The sequence below is a fragment of the Globicephala melas genome, chromosome X (genome assembly GCF_963455315.2).
Source record: "Globicephala melas chromosome X, mGloMel1.2, whole genome shotgun sequence".
NCBI lineage: Eukaryota > Metazoa > Chordata > Mammalia > Artiodactyla > Delphinidae > Globicephala > Globicephala melas.
In genome coordinates, this window is record NC_083335.1 from 28,310,526 (window position 1) to 28,328,098 (window position 17,573).

The 17,573-nt window shown below is 38.2% G+C and overlaps 1 protein-coding gene across 1 annotated transcript in view; it reads right to left on the reverse strand.

Annotated features, from left to right (window-relative positions):
* Positions 1-17,573, reverse strand: part of WDR44 (WD repeat domain 44) — an 81,050-nt gene that overhangs the window by 23,499 nt on the left and 39,978 nt on the right. Inside the window, exons 9-12 of the mRNA XM_030847676.2 lie at positions 12,747-12,853; positions 11,839-11,990; positions 8,878-9,016; positions 7,568-7,632 (exon numbers count right to left, since the gene is read on the reverse strand). Of these exons, the coding sequence (XP_030703536.1) occupies positions 7,568-7,632; positions 8,878-9,016; positions 11,839-11,990; positions 12,747-12,853 (463 nt within the window). The remainder of the gene's footprint in view (positions 1-7,567; positions 7,633-8,877; positions 9,017-11,838; positions 11,991-12,746; positions 12,854-17,573) is intronic.

Genomic DNA, 17,573 nt, shown 5'->3' on the forward strand with positions numbered 1-17,573 from the left:
TTATAATCTATTCTCAGTATTTAAAAGCCAGAATAAAATATGTCAGATTGTCATTCTCTGTTCAAAAACCCTCCATTGGCTTCTTTCTCAGAGCAAAAGCCAAAGTCCTTGCAGTGTCCTACACCTTATGACTGGCCCATCTACACCTCCGTGACTTCATTTTCTTTTTTTTTGTTTTCGTGACTTCATTTTCTACTACTCATCTCCTTGCTCACTGGCTCCAGCTACCCGGGCCTCAGTGCTATTTCCTGAACATACCAGGACTCCTGCCTTATCACAGTTTCACTTGCCTCCACTTGGAATGTTCTTCTCCTCCAGATAGCCAGATGATCCCTCTCTCACCTCCTTCAGATTCTCCTCAAATGACTTCTCAGTGAAGCTTTGCTTGTCCACCATATTTACCTCCTGTCACCCCGCCTTATCTGCTTTATTTTTCTCCACGAAATTTATCACCTTCTAATATATTACAAAATTTACTTGTTTTGTTTCTCTGTTTCCCACCACTAGAATAAGCTTCATAACAATAGATTTTTTTGTTTCTTCTGTTCACTACTATATCCCCAACTCTTAGAACAATGATAAATACACAGTAGACACTCAATAAATATTTGTGGACTAAATGAAGACGTAGTGCCAGACCTTCAGATGCCAACTAGCGGAGCATAATGGTTAAGAGCATAAGCTCTAAAGACAGATCAGAGCTGGGTTCTAATTCTCTTGCTGTATCTACCAACTGTGTGAAACTGGTGTTACTCAATATCTCTAAGCATTTTCTTCATCTGTAAAATAGGGTTCTTAATAGTACTTCACAGCACTACCAGGGCTGTTGTGAGGTGAAGTAAGACATAAAATGTACTTAGCAAAGTACATGGCACATAGTAAGGGCTCATAAAATGTTAGCTGTTGTTACATAAATTGATATAGTATACAGTAAGTGCTTTTAACAGAACTATGGGCAAAGTACCATGGGAACAGTGAGGGAGCACATGAGTAAATTACTAGGTGAAGCAAGGAATGCTTCAGTGAGGGGACGAGTCTTAAATGAATTTGCCAGGCAAAGGGGAACTGCATATGTATTGTTAAGTACAGGGAATCAACAAAGGGTCTGACATTTTTGTTGGGGCATGAACAACCAAGTGGCTCAGAACATAAGGTCTGAGAGAGGGAAGGGTGGGAAATAACAATGAGAGCTGAGGTCAGGCTGATCTCTGAAAGACTGGGTCATCTAAGGAATTTAGACTTAATTCTATAGGAAAAAAGAGAGCCAAAGGAGTGCTTAAAACAGGAGAGTAACATGATGAGATTTGTTTTACAGGAAAGTAATTCTGCTGGCATAATTTTATCCATAATTCTGTGGATAAAAGACTGGAATCTGGGAGAACAGCTATAGTGGTCCAGGTAAGAGATAAAGGCCTGGATTGTAACAGTGGAAATGAAAGAAATGGCCAGATTCCAAAGACATTTCTGAGATCAAGCGGGCAGGATCTGGTAAATGAGCAGACACTGAAGGGAGAGGAGAGTGAAAAGTGATCACAGTTTCTAACTCAGGAGATGGTATGGATGTTAAATAATGAACTGATATCAAGTATGCATACCATCAAAGGAGTGGTTTTCTCCGGAAAATGATACTTAATTCTGTTTTGGGCATATATTATCGGGGTGGCCAGAAGGTTCGTTTGTTTTCTTCCATAAGATGGCTCTAGTAGCACTTAGTTGTCTTTAACTTCATTTGAAACAATTTTATTAGATTGTATGTACAGCTGTTATATCAGCGTGCATTTAAAAAAAGACTTATCAAAATTGGTGAATTTTTGTGTAGCCATTTTAATATTGAAGATGGAAGAAAAAAAGCAACGTTTTTGGCATATTATGTTTTATTATTTCAAGAAAGGTAAAAACACAACCGAAATGCAAAAAAGGATTTGTGCAGTGTATGGAGAAGGTGCTGTGACTGATCGAGTGTGTCAAGAGTGGTTTGCGAAGTTTTGTGCTAGAGATTTCTCGCTGGTCGATGCTCCAAGGTTGGCTAGACCAGTTGAAGTTGATAGTGATCAAATTGAGACATTTATTAAGAAAAATCAACGTTATACCATGCGGGAGATAGCTGACATACTCAAAATATCCAAATCAAGCGCTGAAAATCATTTGCACCGGTTTGATTATGTTCATCGCTTTGATGTTTGGGTTCCACGTAAGTTAAGTGGAAAAAAAACTTCTTGACAGTATTTCTGCATGCAATTCTCTACTTAAACGTAATGAAAACATTCTGTTTTTAAAACAAATTGTGACAGGAAATGAAAAGCGGATACTGTACAATAATGTGGAATGGAAGAGATCATGGGGCAAGTGAAACGAACCACCACCAACCACACCAAAGGGCGGTCTTCATCCAAAGAAGGTGATGTTGTGTATATGGTGGGATTGGAAGGGAGTCCTCTATTATGAGCTCCTTCCAGAAAACCAAACGATTAATTCCAACAAGTACTGCTCCCAATTAGACCAACTGAAAGCAACACTCGACGAAAAGCGTCCAGAATTAGTCAACAGAAAATGCATAGTCTTCTATCAGGATAACGCAAGACTGCATGTTTCTTTGATGACCAGGCAAAAACTGTTACGGCTTGGCTGGGAAGTTCTGATTCATCCACCATATTCACCAGACATTGCACCTTTGGATTTCCATTTATTTATGTCTTTACAAAATTGTCTTAATGGAAAAACTTTGAATTCCCTGGAATACTGTAAAAGGCACCTGGAACAGTTTTTTGCTCAAAAAGATAAAAAGTTTTGGGAAGACGGAATTATGAAGTTGCCTGGAAAATGGCAGAAGGTAGTGGAACAAAAGGGTGAATACGTTGTTCAATAAAGTCCTTGGTGAAAATGAAAAATGTGCCTTTTATTTTTACTTGAAAACTGAAGGCACTTTTTGGCCAATGCAATATCATTGTTGATGTCTGTCTTCTCCCATGCATTGCTCGTTGGTATGAATTATCCACTGCATCTTTATATTTTCAGTGCCTAACACACTGTTGACGTTTAAAAATTGCTTGTTGATTGAACCAAATCTAAATCAGTGCATATTTTAAATAAATACTGCATATGTACAATTTCATAAAAATTCCCTCTCATTCCCTTACAGTTAAGGCCTTTCATCCATTTTAGACTCTAATGATTTTGAAGGGGATCAGAATATGTCACCCCCAAATATGCCCCTTTGCCTAAGGATTATTTTGAGCTCAATGCAACTAAGAGGAAACAGACACAAGAAAAAGTCTCTGCCCTTCCCCTTTCTACCTGAAAGCAGAGCATAAAGTGCCCTTTGTGAAGGTGTCTCCCCCTCACCTCTCCCTTACCAGGAAGGGGAGAATCAATCTTAACTGCCTAAACAGAACCTTACTAAATTACCCTTATCTTCCATTAGTTTCCCCCAGTAGATTTACCTTCCCACAATTTACCACCTCTAAAAGCCTAAACTTCTTTTTCTTTATCTTGTCACTTTTCCACAAATTTCTTGCTCTTTGTTAAAATGATATATAAGTGCCTAAGTCTAATAGCTTCTTTGGGTCTTCACTATTCCTCTAGGAAGGCCCCCATATGCATACGTAATAAACCGTTTCTCCTCTTAATCTGTCTTTTGTTAGGTTATTTCGAAGTTCCCAGCCACAGAACCTAAGAGGGTAGAGGAAATTTTTTTCCTCCCCTACAATCTACTCTCAAAAATTCTAAGCAGAAGTTAAATGCTGGAACACCCATATTGATATTCCACTAATCAAGTGCACCAAACAGATTTATCCAAGAAAAACATTAATTTTTAGGTAGATAGCATATTTATGACTTCTCGTGTCAAGCAGAAATGTTACAAGTCTGTAGCATAATGGAGCAAACTAAATACGCTGCTCTTCCTTACATTTACTGAGCTACTTTCAGAAATCAATAGAAACAGAGAGCATAAGAGCCAGAATTCTAGGCTTGGCATGACCAACGAGTAGGTGAGTGATCTTGGGTGTGTCACTTTGTATGCCCAACTGTACAATAGGTACTTTTATGTATTCTATTTTACATGGATGCTAAGAAGGCAAGAGTAAAAATGTATCAAAAGAGATATATATAAGATATCACTATCATAAGAAAAAAGAAAAAAAGAACACACATATCAGGGAAATAAACTCCACTGTGCTTACTGTGCCTCACTGCAGCGAGTACCAGGTTAAAGACAAAGGCATATGAAACAGAGGCTTCTTTTAACTGTCCCCATATAGAATGACAGAAGTGAAAGGAACCCCAAAGTATCTTTTCCTGAAAACAATAGATATAAATGATACTCAACTACTCCAGAAAAAAGGCTCAGTACTCCAGGGGCTCAGTACTTTTTGGGTCAAAGAACTACTACGCTCATTTTTTTTTTTTTTTTGGCCACACCAAGAGGCATGTGGGATCTTAGTTGCCCGACCAGGGATAGAACTCATGCCCCTTGCATTGGAAGCGCGGAGTCCCAACCCACCGGACCTCCAGGGAAGTCCCTATGCTCCTCATTTAAAAGGTCTTCTATTCAAACAAGATTGGGAGTTACTTAGGGTTTTTTTTGGGGGGGGGGCGGGGATGGAAGTAGTTAAGAATCTGTAAGTAGGATTGTTAAAATAAGCATAATATAAGATAGTACAAATAGTCTCTGTTTTTAATAGTAATCAAGGCCTGGAAACTTTATGGTAAATTAAACTAATAAAAGCAAATCCTTTTCCCCTAAAGCAAAGTGGTTAAAATTTTCACTGCTACATTAGTCAGTGAAGGCTTTATGGAGGAAGTGGGCCTTCAAGAATGGGCAAGTTTTAAGTAGAAAAAAGGGAGACCGCAGGCATCCAGATAAGGGGAATAGGAATGAATGAAAGGCACAGAAGCAGGAATTCAACACTGATTTAGGTCTACCACAGTCAGGCATGGGGTTAGGTTCCAAGGATACTAAGATCTGTGAAGTACAGTTCTTTGCCTTAAATCAGCCCTGAGCCTAGCCAGAGGGACAAACTGCCAAGGAAGGCATGGTAAATAATATCAATGTCAAAGTACATATGATGTACTACTGTCAGAACCCAAGTGAGGAACAATTTTGTCTGCTTGATTCAGGGAAAATAATAAGAGAAGATAAGATATTTGAGCTGAATCTTGAAGGATGAGTAGGGCTTTGCCCTGTAAGAAAAGGGGACAGGGAGGGAATTCCTGGCAAAGCAAACAACATGAACAAAGACATGAAAGTGAAAGAGTGTTTAGGATACAGACCTATATCTGGCATAGCAAGTAGGATGCACAGGTACTAGGGAATTAGAACTGAGTTAAAAAGGTAAGATGAGGTAATATCAGGAAGAGTGGTGACAAGGAGCCACCAGAAGACTTTAAATCACAAAATGGCACAGGTCTGTATTTTGACAAAAAAAAAAAAAAAAAGGGAATCTCCTGGAGGTCCAGTGGTTAGGACTCCATGCTTTCACTGCAGGGGGCACAGGTTTGATCCCGCAAGCCACGTGGTGTGGCCAAAAAAGAAAAGCTGGTGGCAGTAGAGACCAGCGACAGAAAAACCAACTAGGAGGCTACAGCAAGCATTTAAATGAGCGTCAAGGACCTAGACGAGGTGAGTAATGAGGGGTCAGATTCCATGGGCATTTGTAGGAGGAGGTGGAGCGGATAGAATTTTTAACTCATTTGGTATGTGGGTAAGGACGAAAAAGTAATGAGTGTTTCTGAGTTAAAAAGGTAACTTATGGATGTTGATACCATTAAAGAAGGCTCAAAACAGGAGAAGCAGGGTTGTGGGTAGATAATAATAAAACTATTTCCGTGAATGACCATTAATATCTAGCCGGTTGCTCAAGCTGGACACCTGGGAATCATCCTAGGCTACTTACTTACTACCCAGGTAGTCCAGTCATCAAGTTCTTCTTTTATATTTCTCAAATTCAGCTCCTCTTTATGGTTTCTAGACTCACTGCTTTCATAATCTACCATAATCGAAGTACCCATTTCTCTCTGGGGTTGAGAGCCTCTTAAGTGGTCTCCCTGTCTCTAGCCAGGAGCCCCCCATCCAATCTATCTTTTACACTGCTACGAGAATGCTCATTCCAAAACAAAAATCTGAACATTTTAATTCAGCTTCTGACCCAAACCCCTCAAAGCCCATCTTCCCCTAGTACCTTGAGGATAAAGTTCGTATGTTTTGGTTTAATAGAAAAAGCCACTGAAAATACCAATCCTGCCTACCTTTCCTACAACTCTCACACATGCACCCTTTGCTCCAGCCAGGTAGTACCTTTAACATGCCATGTCGTCTCAGCCTCCATGCCTTTGCACTTGCTATTTGCTCTGATACGCCCCTTCCTTCCCTCACATAGTTGATTCCTCGTTCAAAGCCTCCAGGGAGCTTTTCCTGACACACTAATTCATAAGGCTAACTTGTATACTTGTGTAGTATCTTCTATAGAGTATTACCATCCAATACTATAATTGCAGATATATCTATTTCACTAGTTAGCAAGGTCCCTGAGGCCAGAAAATAAGTCTCATTTGATTTTGCAGAATCTAGCAGTGTCTGGCACATGTAACAGGCACTCAGAAAACATTTGTTGAGGGAGTTTAGTTTCACACCTATTAATTGATGTGCTTAAAGAACGTGTAGGTGGAGAGAGCCTATACATATTATTATGTGAAAAGGGCAGCATGCACAATATGATTTCACTGTTGTTTAAAAAACATAAAGCTATTGAAAGGAAACAAGAATTATGGAGCTAAAGCCAGTTCAGGATTGGAGGTAGCGAGTGAATATGTCAACTGAGAATAGCCAAAGGACAAAACCCAGAAAAACAGCAACATTTTAGGGGGTGGAAGAGGAAGAGACAGCAGGGATATAGGAAGAGAACAAGGAAAAACAGAACCATGGAAAGCTGAGAGGAGTATGTTTAGAGTAAGGAAAAATTAGTGTCAAATACTATAGAGCCAATGAAATCCCAGGAAAATACTGTTGAGCAGATGGACATTTTAGGTTCTATTTGTTTACATCACCCTTGCCTTGCTGAATACACAAGAAGCACAGGGACAGCTTAGAGTAATATTTTGCATTCCGCTTCTTAGGTTAAAACTAGTTATATTTAACCTTCCAGCTCTGAAACCAAATGAAAATCATTAAGATATTTTAAACACCTGACACTGGAATAAAACATTTATTAAACCAAGAAGATGGAAAAATGAAAATATTTCAATATCTTTTTTCTTTCCTTAATTATCTTTAATTCAGGTGTCTGTTACTATTATTATTTTTAAAATATCTAACATGGATTTGAGGGGAGGGAATTTTTTTATTTAAGTTTACATTAGTATAGTAGCTTGAGTAATATTAGTTACTGTCTGACAATCTTTAAACATCACAATTTTTCATTTAACAATTCTAATAGAAAAAAACTCTCAGTTCTAATGCATCTCAATTTTAAATGCTTTCATGTACCTGTAATATCTGATAAACAATAAGGTACTTTATGGTAAAAAATCATAGTATGTAACAATAGTAACCATAAAATAATAAACATACCCCTGTATCTGTATCAGATTTTGATGAATTTAGACTCTCCTGAGAAGGTGATGGGGACACACGTCCTAAAACAACATAATAATTGTAAAAAGGCACGTATATATACAAGTGTACACACACACACACACACATCAATCAGAAATAATAATACAGTAACACCTATTTAAAAGTCATAGAATACATCATTCTGGAAAAATACATTTTTCTAAACAAGCGAAGTGTTAACTCTTATGCACCAAAATATTTGTTTTTATCATTTTTATATAAAATATTTATAAAATGGCTTAACCACTTCCCCAATTTAAAAAAATACTGTTAAGTCCTCATTATTCATCGTGAAGACATTCTTGCCAATCGTAACAGATAGGAAGATGAATACAGGGGCAGGAAGGGTCTGGGCTGGGGTAAGTCTCAATGGCCACTGAAAATAGTCTTTCTGCTCCAGGCAGGTCAATAAATGTATAATAAACATAGTTTTACTTTTTGTCAACTCATCATCATCTTGAATTATGTATTATAACATATTGCAAACAACCCCATGGGGCTACTAAAGTATATGGCCCTCCCTAGATTTCTATGTTCCTCAAACTGCTGCTTCAACTACAGTCTATACTCCTGCCCATACTACCTCTATTCTCCTTTCTCTCATCCCTTAACTTCTGTGTTCAGCCTTGGATGATTGGGTGGTGAGGGGTTTGTGGAGAAAATGTACTGCAGTTAAATAATGACAATAATTACAAGAAAAGAATCCCATATACTTAAAGCTCCTATTTACATCAATTTTACACACTTTGCTGATAACACAATACAGAAATATTTTACATAGTTGTAATCGTTGCGTATACACATCATGTTCTGGGGTTTCTCTTTTCCATTTAACCTAGTTTCATATACCCTTTGATGTACTGACAAATCACATTTACTTTCCATGGCTATGTTTCCTTAATCATTCTTTACTTACTGGATGTAAACATTATTCTCATTCTTTTTCTAGATTAATCAGATATTTCATTTTAACCTAAGATAGAACTGAAAGTTACCAGGGGAAACCAAATAACTTTGTTCTCGGTAGTTGATGAATTTAACTCTGCGGTACACCTAAAAAGAGATAAAGTCAAAAACTTTGTGGTAGCTTTTTTCACTGGGTTTAGATGCTTTTTGCTGTTGACTTCTGTTTTAAGTTTGTGGCTTTTATGGAAAGTAGTGCTTGCTGCAAATGATTGCCAGATAAGAGGGTATCATTATACCTAAAATGTAAAAATGCCAGATGTCTCCAGATTTTTTAAAACCCACCAATAAATGAAAAATACCTTCAGTATTGTATTTCATCCGCATATTGTTGAAATAGTCGAAAGCATTTTTTAAAGCCCATATTCTTACTACATTGTCTTGTCCAGCTGAGGCAAGTAATCTGCCACAGTGAGAAAATTTCATGGTCCAAACAGCTCCCTGTGAAAACAAGGGAAGGTTCAAAGTTATTACTTTAGAAGTTGAGACATTGTTTTTAAGCCAAAGAAAAAAATTATGCCAAATTACACATACAGTAAATCCCCTACATATGAACAACTTCCATTCCGAGAGTGCGTTTGTAAAACGTCAGCCTAGGTACCCAACTAACACAATCAACCATACAGTACTGTACTGTAATAGGTTTATAATACTTTTCACACAAATAATACATAAATAACAAACACAAAAAAATAAAGAAAACATTTAAAATCTCACAGTACAGTACACCTTGAAAAGCATAGTACAGTACCAGCTACATCACCGCTGCTTTTACGCCTGTTTCCAGACATCATGGGCTTGAAATAAAGATACTGTACTACTGTACTCTATACAGTACTGTAAAGTACACAAAAACACAACCACTTGTAGAGGATGCACACACGTGACAATGTACACCAGACACGTGAACTAACTTACGTGACTAGACATGTGAACGCACGTTCGCGTCTTTGAAAGTTCACAACAAGGGTCGTATGTAAGGGGACTTACTATACACTAAGATAATGCTCACATAACTAACACCACTTAAGGCCAATAGTCCAATGATGCTATAATACCACAAAAAGGGACTTTTAGAAGAGAGGGAAAAGACAGTTGCAGTTTGCATAATCTAAACTAACAACTTCAGGCTTCCCTGGTGGCACAATGGTTAGGTATCCGCCTGCCAGTGCAAGGGACATGGGTTCGAGCCCTGGTCCGGGAGGACCCCGCATGCCATGGAGCAGCTAAGCCCGTGCGCCACAACTACTGAGCCTGCGCTCTAGAGCCGATGAGCCACAACTACTGAAGCCTGTGCGCCTAGAGCCCGGGCACCGCAACAGGAGAAGCCACTGCAATGAGAAGCCTGTGCACTCAACGAAGAGTAGTCCCCGCTCGATGCAACTGGAGAGGGCACACGTGCAGCAGCGAAGGCCAAACGCAGCCAAAAACAAAACAAAACAAAATTTATAAAAAAATAAAAATAAACTACTTCAAGACCCAAAACCTTGTCCACATATTAATGGAAATGGGAGATCTGAGGTGGCCAGAAACCTTCATTGCAAAAGAACAAATCCTAGTCTGGGATCTCAGTCTTCTAGCTGAACATGAGGGCGAGTGCGATAGGAGGGGGCACAGACCTCAGAATAGCAATAACAACTCCTGACCAGGGCTGAGGGAAGAATAAGGCCCAGCTTAGCAGTGACCCTCACAGCACTGGTTATTTAGAAGTGTTGGAATGGTATGGTCTCATTCTATTTTTCTCCCCAGAAAAAAGGTTTTGCAGCATATGGCTAAAATTCCCAGATAGACAGTACTAAGAACAGTGCGGAAGTGTGTGTGTGTGTGTGTGTGTGTGTGTGTGTGTGTGTGTGTGTGTGTGTGTGTGTGTGTGTGTGTGTGTGTGTGTGTGTGTGTGTGTGTGTGTGTGTGTGTGGCGGGGGGGGGCAGGCATGGTAAAGAATGTGAACACTTAAATTGGAAAGGCCAAATCCTATTACAATAAATACTGTTATAACCACTGTTATAACACACATCTATGCAGGTCAAAAAGATCATCCAAGTTAAAGGTAGCAGTTTATTTACTGGAATAACATTCATTTCCACAAAATTCAAGTATGTTAAGAAATTTGTCATTTGGAGCCTACTTCAATGATATTTACTTAAAACTGGAAATAATGAAAGAGAACCAATACAGTACAAGGAAATTCATCAGATTCCTTAAGGAAGTTACTATAATCAATTGAAACTTTTTTTTTTTTTTTTTTGGCGGTACGCGGGCCTCTCACTGCTGTGGCCTCTCCCGTTGCGGAGCACAGGCTCCAGACGTGCAGGCTCAGCGGCCATGGCTCATGGGCCCAGCCGCTCCGCGGCATGTGGGATCTTCCTGGACCGGGGCATGAACCCGCATCCCCTGCATCGGCAGGTGGACTCTCAGCCACTGCACCACCAGGGAAGCCCTCAATTGAACCTTTTTAAAAAATTTATTTAAGTATAGTTGATTTACAATGTTGTGTTAATTTCTGCTGTACAGCACAGTGATTCAGTTATACATACTTTTTCATATTCTTTCCCATTATAGTTTATCACAGGATATTGAATATAGTTCCCTGTGCTATACAACTCAAATGTTTTATGTGTAGGTTATAAGCACCAAAGTAAATTCAAATCTGGCTGCCAACTGATATGTGTAAGCCAACTTTTAGATTTAAAATCTAAATAGATAAGCAGATTCCCTGATCAAAGACCAACAGTATCACTTACCCAGTTCTGAGTTTATTACTGCCTTCCCTGCGTTCCTAGCATTTTCAGGGGGTAACTGTAATGTATTTGTGAACTTTATATCTACTTTGGTACATTTTAACTCTGATAGACGACTTGTACCTCTACCTCTCTCCTTGTTCTGTCACTTTACAAAATATATTGAGCTTTGAAATATTTGTATAAATTATTTAAAATATACCAGGGAGCATTTTAAACATTGTTCAAAGTGACAGATCACCCTTAACTGCTTTAAAGTTTGGTACCTTTCTCTGGTAAAAGAAAGTTTGCATAGCTTTCTTAATAATACAGGCCTAGAGTTTACTTATTCAATAGGTCACTTCTTGAACAATCATTCAGAGACAGACTTTGCATTACCTATTCATTAAATCATATTATTATCAATTCACTTTTCATGGCTCAGGCTAGCAAAATTACATACATAAGACATCAGCTTTATAGAAACCAAAGTATTTCTCTCAATGAAAACAGAATCAATCCTGAAAAATAAAAAGGTTGCTTACCATATGTTCACCACTAAGATCTTGTACCACTTTGATCTGATCAAAATCATAAGGTCCTTTGAAGCCATGTGCTGCTTTGAATTTAACTGGTCTTGTGTATGGCATTCCTTCATCATCACTTGATGAAGGATCATCTTGATCAGTATGAAACACTGAATAGAAAAGCAATAGAAATCATCACTAGCTAATATAGATAACCCTACTGTCGTATTTTCATATCTACTGCTTACCAAGAAAATTCATTAATTGGAAAAGCAAAATCTGTCTATTACTAAACAGCATATTGGTTAGCAGCATGGAGTCTGGTACCAGATTGCCTGGGTCCAAATCCAGCTCTGCCATTTATTATCTGTGTGACTATGGGCAAGGTATTTGACCTTTTTGTGCCTCAGTTTTCTCATCTATAAAATGGGGATAATAATGGTCCTTACCTCATAGAGTTTTTAAGAGGATTAAATGAGTTAACACAGGTGAAAGTGCTTGGAACAGTGTCTGGCACAGAATAAATACTATATAAGTGTTTATTAAATAAAACAAATGAGCACAATTATAACAAAGGCATAGGAAGTTAAGGTGTGGAAATTCAGAAAATTTACCTAATTTTGAGAATATTTATAAACACTAAATAGCCTTACAAAACGAATTTACAACTGATTACTGAACACTCAACTCTTCCAGGTTGCTAGTCACAAAGTATGTACAAATTCATGTTTAAGATGCATAAATTCATTTTTCTTCCCACTCATAAAACTGACAGTGAGAGTAACATGATTTATTGAAATACTAAGATATTAGCTATTAAGGTTTATTACTTTCAATAAAATAGAATGCTTCTTACAAGCTACAGGCTAAATTTAAATGATTACAAATCAATTAAGTATTCAGTTGAAATGCTCTGTTTCACTTACCTTCGTCTCTAACACTTTTAACTTTATTTACAGCACGTTCGCCGTATTCCTCAGCAAGGTGCTTTGCTCTCTTTACTGATTTTCCTAGGAACTTCTTTAGTTGAGTCCTTAACAAAAATACCAAAAAAAGAAAAAAACCAAATCCCAACCCAAATTACTTCTTATTAACTCAACTAATTGTAAAAGTTCAACAATTCACAGATAATCTCATGAGCTGTGACTGGTAAAGTGTATCATTTTGAAATAACTCCTTTTTTATATACATAGTAGGTCTTTGAGTTCCCAAATCCCTTGTTCTATGGAATAAATATACTCAAATCAATATGGCTACAAAGGAAATATAGGCAGTTCCCCCCAATGTATAATATCATATCCTCTAGAGCACTAGTTTTCAGTGGTGGATAATAATCACTTGGTGGGAACGGAGTGGGAGGGGAGTGTTTTAAAGTGCAGATACCTGGGCGCGTGGGCTTCACTAGTTGTGGCACGTGGGCTCAGTAGTTGTGGCTCGCGGGCTCTAGAGCACAGGCTCAGTCGTTGTGGCGCACGGGCTTAGTTGCTCCGCGGCATGTAGGATCTTCCCAGACCAGGACTCGAACCCGTGTCCCCTGCATTGGCAGGCGGATTCTTAACCACTGTGCCACCAGGGAAGCCCTAACTTCAGTTCTTGAAATGTACCAAGCTTTTAGTCACCTCAAGGCCTTTGGATGGGTGGTTATTTCTGCCTGGAACACTTCTCCCTTGGCTAATTTCTACTCATCTTTTAGGTCTCAGAACAAACAGCTCTCTTTTAAAAAAGCCCTCCTTGACTCTTTAGAACAGATTTTCCTGTTATACACACCCATAGCACCGCATATATTCTTCTATAGTAATTACTACAAACATAGTTAGATTTATCTGTGTAATTACATGTTTAGTGTCTGCTTCTCTTATTTAACTGGAAGCTCTATGAGGGCAGAGACTACGATTGTCTTCCTAACTATTTTATCTGCAGCACCAAACTCCCATGTCTAACTGACAGAAAGACTACAATATGCTACAACTGGTATTGATATGAAGAGATGTCCATTACATAACAGGTATTTTTTTTTAAAGTCAATAAACTATAGACACAGTATAACTTCACTTTTGTGAGAAAAAAAATTCTATGGTGGGGACTTCCCTGGTGGCACAGTGGTTAAGAATCCACGTGCCAATGCAGGGGACATGGATTCGATCCCTGGTCCGGAGATCCCACATGCCATGGAGCAACTAAGCCCGTGCACCACAACTACTGAGACTGCACTCTAGAGCCCACGAGCCACAACTACTGAGCCCACGTGCCACAACTAGTGAAGCCCACGCGCCTAGAGCCTGTGCTCCACAACAAGAGAAGCCACCGCAATGAGAAGCCCACACATGACAAAGAAGAGTAGCCCCCGCTCGCCGCAACTAGAGAAAGCCCGCGCACAGCAATGAAGACCCAACGCAGCCAAAAATAAATAAATTTTAAAAAAATTCTATGGTGAACATACCTAAAGATTATTTCTGGGGGTGAGAGTATGAGAGGCTTTCATTTTCTTTTTTACCCATTTCTGTATTATTTTGATAATCATAAAACACAGATGATAAACCTTTTTCTTTTGGCCACACCACGCGGCTTGTGGGATCTTAGTTCCCTAACCGGGGATCAAACCCGGGCCCTCGGCAGTGAAAGTGCAGAGTGCTAACCACTGGACCGCCAGGGAATTCCCAGGTAAACCTTTTTTTTTGAGGTATAGTTGATTTATAATATTATATTAGTTTCAGGTGTATAATGTAGTGACTCAAACTTTTTATAGATTATACTCCACCTATGGTCAATTAATGTATGACAAAGGAGGCAAGAATATACACTGGAGAAACGACAGTCTCTTCAATAAGTGGTGCTGGGAAAACTGGACAGGTACATGTAGAAGTATGAAATTAGATCACTCCCTAACACCATACACAAAAATAAACTCAAAATGGATTAAAGACCTAAATGTAAGACCAGATACTACAAAACTCTTAAAGGAAAACATAGGCAGAACACTCTGACATAAATCGCAGCAAGATCTTTTTGGATCCACCTCCTGCAGTAATGAAAATAAAAACAAAAATAAACAAATGGGACCCAATTAAACTTAAAAGCTTTTGCACAGCAAAGGAAACCATAAACAAAGAAAGCCCACAGAATGGGAGAAAATATTTGCAAACGAAGTGACAGACAAGGGATTCATTTCCAAAATATACAAAACAGCTCATGCAGCTCAATATCAAAAAAACCAAACAACCCAATCAAAAAATGGGCAGAAAATCTAAATAGACATTTCTCCAAAGAAGACATACAGATGGCCAAAAAGCACACGAAAAGATGCTCAACATCACTAATTATTAGAGAAATGCAAATCAAAACTACAATGAGGTATCACCTCACACCGGTCAGAATGGCCATCATCAGAAAGTCTACACACAATAAATGCTGGAGAGGGTGTGGAGAGAAGGGAACCCTCCTGCACTGTTGGTGGGAATGTAAATTGGTACAGTCACTATGGACAACAGTATGGAGGTTCCTTAAAAAACTAAAAGAACTACCATATGATCCAGCAATCCCACTTCTCTGGGCATATATCTGGAGAAAACCATACTTTGAAAAGATACATGCACCCCAATGTTCATACCAGCACTACTCACAATAGCCAAGACACGGAAGCAACCTAAATGTCCACTGACAGAGGAATGGATAAAGAAGATGTACATATATACAATGGAATATTACTCAGTCATAAAAAAAGAATGAAATACTGCCATTTGCAGTGACATGGACGGACCTAGAGGTTATCATACTAAGTGAAGTAAGTCAGACAGGAAAAGACAAATATCACACGATATCACTTACATGTGGAATCTAAAAACAAGGATACAAATGAACTTATTTACAAAAGAGAAACATACTCACAGACTTCGAAAACGAACTTACGGTTACCAAAGGGGAAAGGTGTGGGGGGGGATAAATTAGGAGTTTGGGATTATCATATACACACTACTATATATAAAATAGAGAATCAACAAGGATCTACTGTATAGCACAGGGAACTCTACTCAATATTGAGTAATAACCTATATGGGAAAAGAATCTGAAAAAGAATGGATATATGTATAACTGAATCACTTTGCTGTATACCAGTAAAGCTAACATGCTATTGTAAATCAACTATACTCCAATATAAAATAAAAATCAAATTAAAGTTATTATAAAATAGTGGCTATATTCCCCATGCTGTACAATATATCCTTGTAGCTTATTTATTTTACACACAGTAGTTTGTACCTCTTAATTCCTTACCCCTATCTTGCCTCCCCACCCTTCCCTCTCCCCACTGGTAACCACTAATTTGTTCTCTATATCTGTGCTACAGAAATTAAATACAGATATAGAGATTAAAAACAGATAAACCATTTTTAAAATCACAATAAGGTCTCTGCTACCTATAACTCTGAAGTTATATTTTCTGGTTAACTACAGGTTTAGTACTACTTTAAGCAAGGAAACATATTTTAATCATTTTGGATGAGAACATTTCTAAAATACATACTTTTGTGCCTTCTTTAATGGCACTTAATGCTCGATAAGTTTCTTTCTTTAATAAATAGGGTCAGTTACCATCTTTACTATTCTTTAATACATTCAAGGCTTTTCAAATGGATTGCAAGTGAGCCATAATATTGGTTCCCCTCTCAGCCTTCAAGGCAACAGGGTAGGGCCCAGAGAAACCAGAACCCTGGGCCAGTCTCTTTTGGCCATCAGCTGCCTCATCAGTTTACTCCAGGGTTCAGTGCAAATAATACCATGTTCTGTATGTCACAACATAAGAAGAAGTTGAAAGCACTGCCATGTGAAATGGTTGTGCAATGCGAGTCCTTTTTTATCATTTTCTGATTCCTCTCTTGCAATCAGAGTATTATGTGACATTCTTATGTGTTGATTTACATGTCAGTTTGCTGCTTCTATTTTGCTCTGAGATCAGATACCAGATGACCAGATTTTTAGAAATTATGTAAGAAGTAAGTATAAAGGCTTTGAATGAACCTGAGGAGCTTTTCTTTTAAAAAATAATGAGCTTTAGTGCATGGAGCAAGTGACATCTTTCCTGGATGTCTGTATGTCTCCTGAACAATTCTAATTCTCCGGTTCCCGATAGTTGCCATTGCTAGAAGGCCAAGGTCCAGATAGCTGAGGTGTTATCATATACCTCCACTGTGGGCATACCTGCTCTAAAAAATCTCAATGCTTTCTTTGCTATACTTGCCACACTAGGAGAAGATCAGACTTGAGTGGAGAGCTCATTTTAGGCCTTAGACTGAATTATTGCCAATTAAGTGACTTGTGTATAATCAAGCAAAACATACATGTCCACCACTGTGCTAGATTTTTATAGGGGAAAAAGAAGAATGATGTGATCAAAATCCTTTTGCAACACATGGTCTAGTTGTTTAACATGTATTTATCTTATTTTTTAAAATCAGAAAACAGTTTAAGATAATATAAAATATAAACAGCAAATGTAAGTTATGTAGACAATAGGTGTCATTGAAATTGAGAACAGGAAAAACTTTACTATGTACTGGAGTAGTAAGGAAGAATCTCACGTAGTTGGGTTTAGAAAGACAAATACGATTTGGAGAGATGAGAAATGGAAAAAGCAACTTCAAGGACAATCATGTTCTTCTACCAACACTTCTGGCACCTACCATCAGAAAAATACAAGCATGATGCAAAATGTATCGATCATTTACTGTATGTCAGATGCTATAAAAATGACCAAG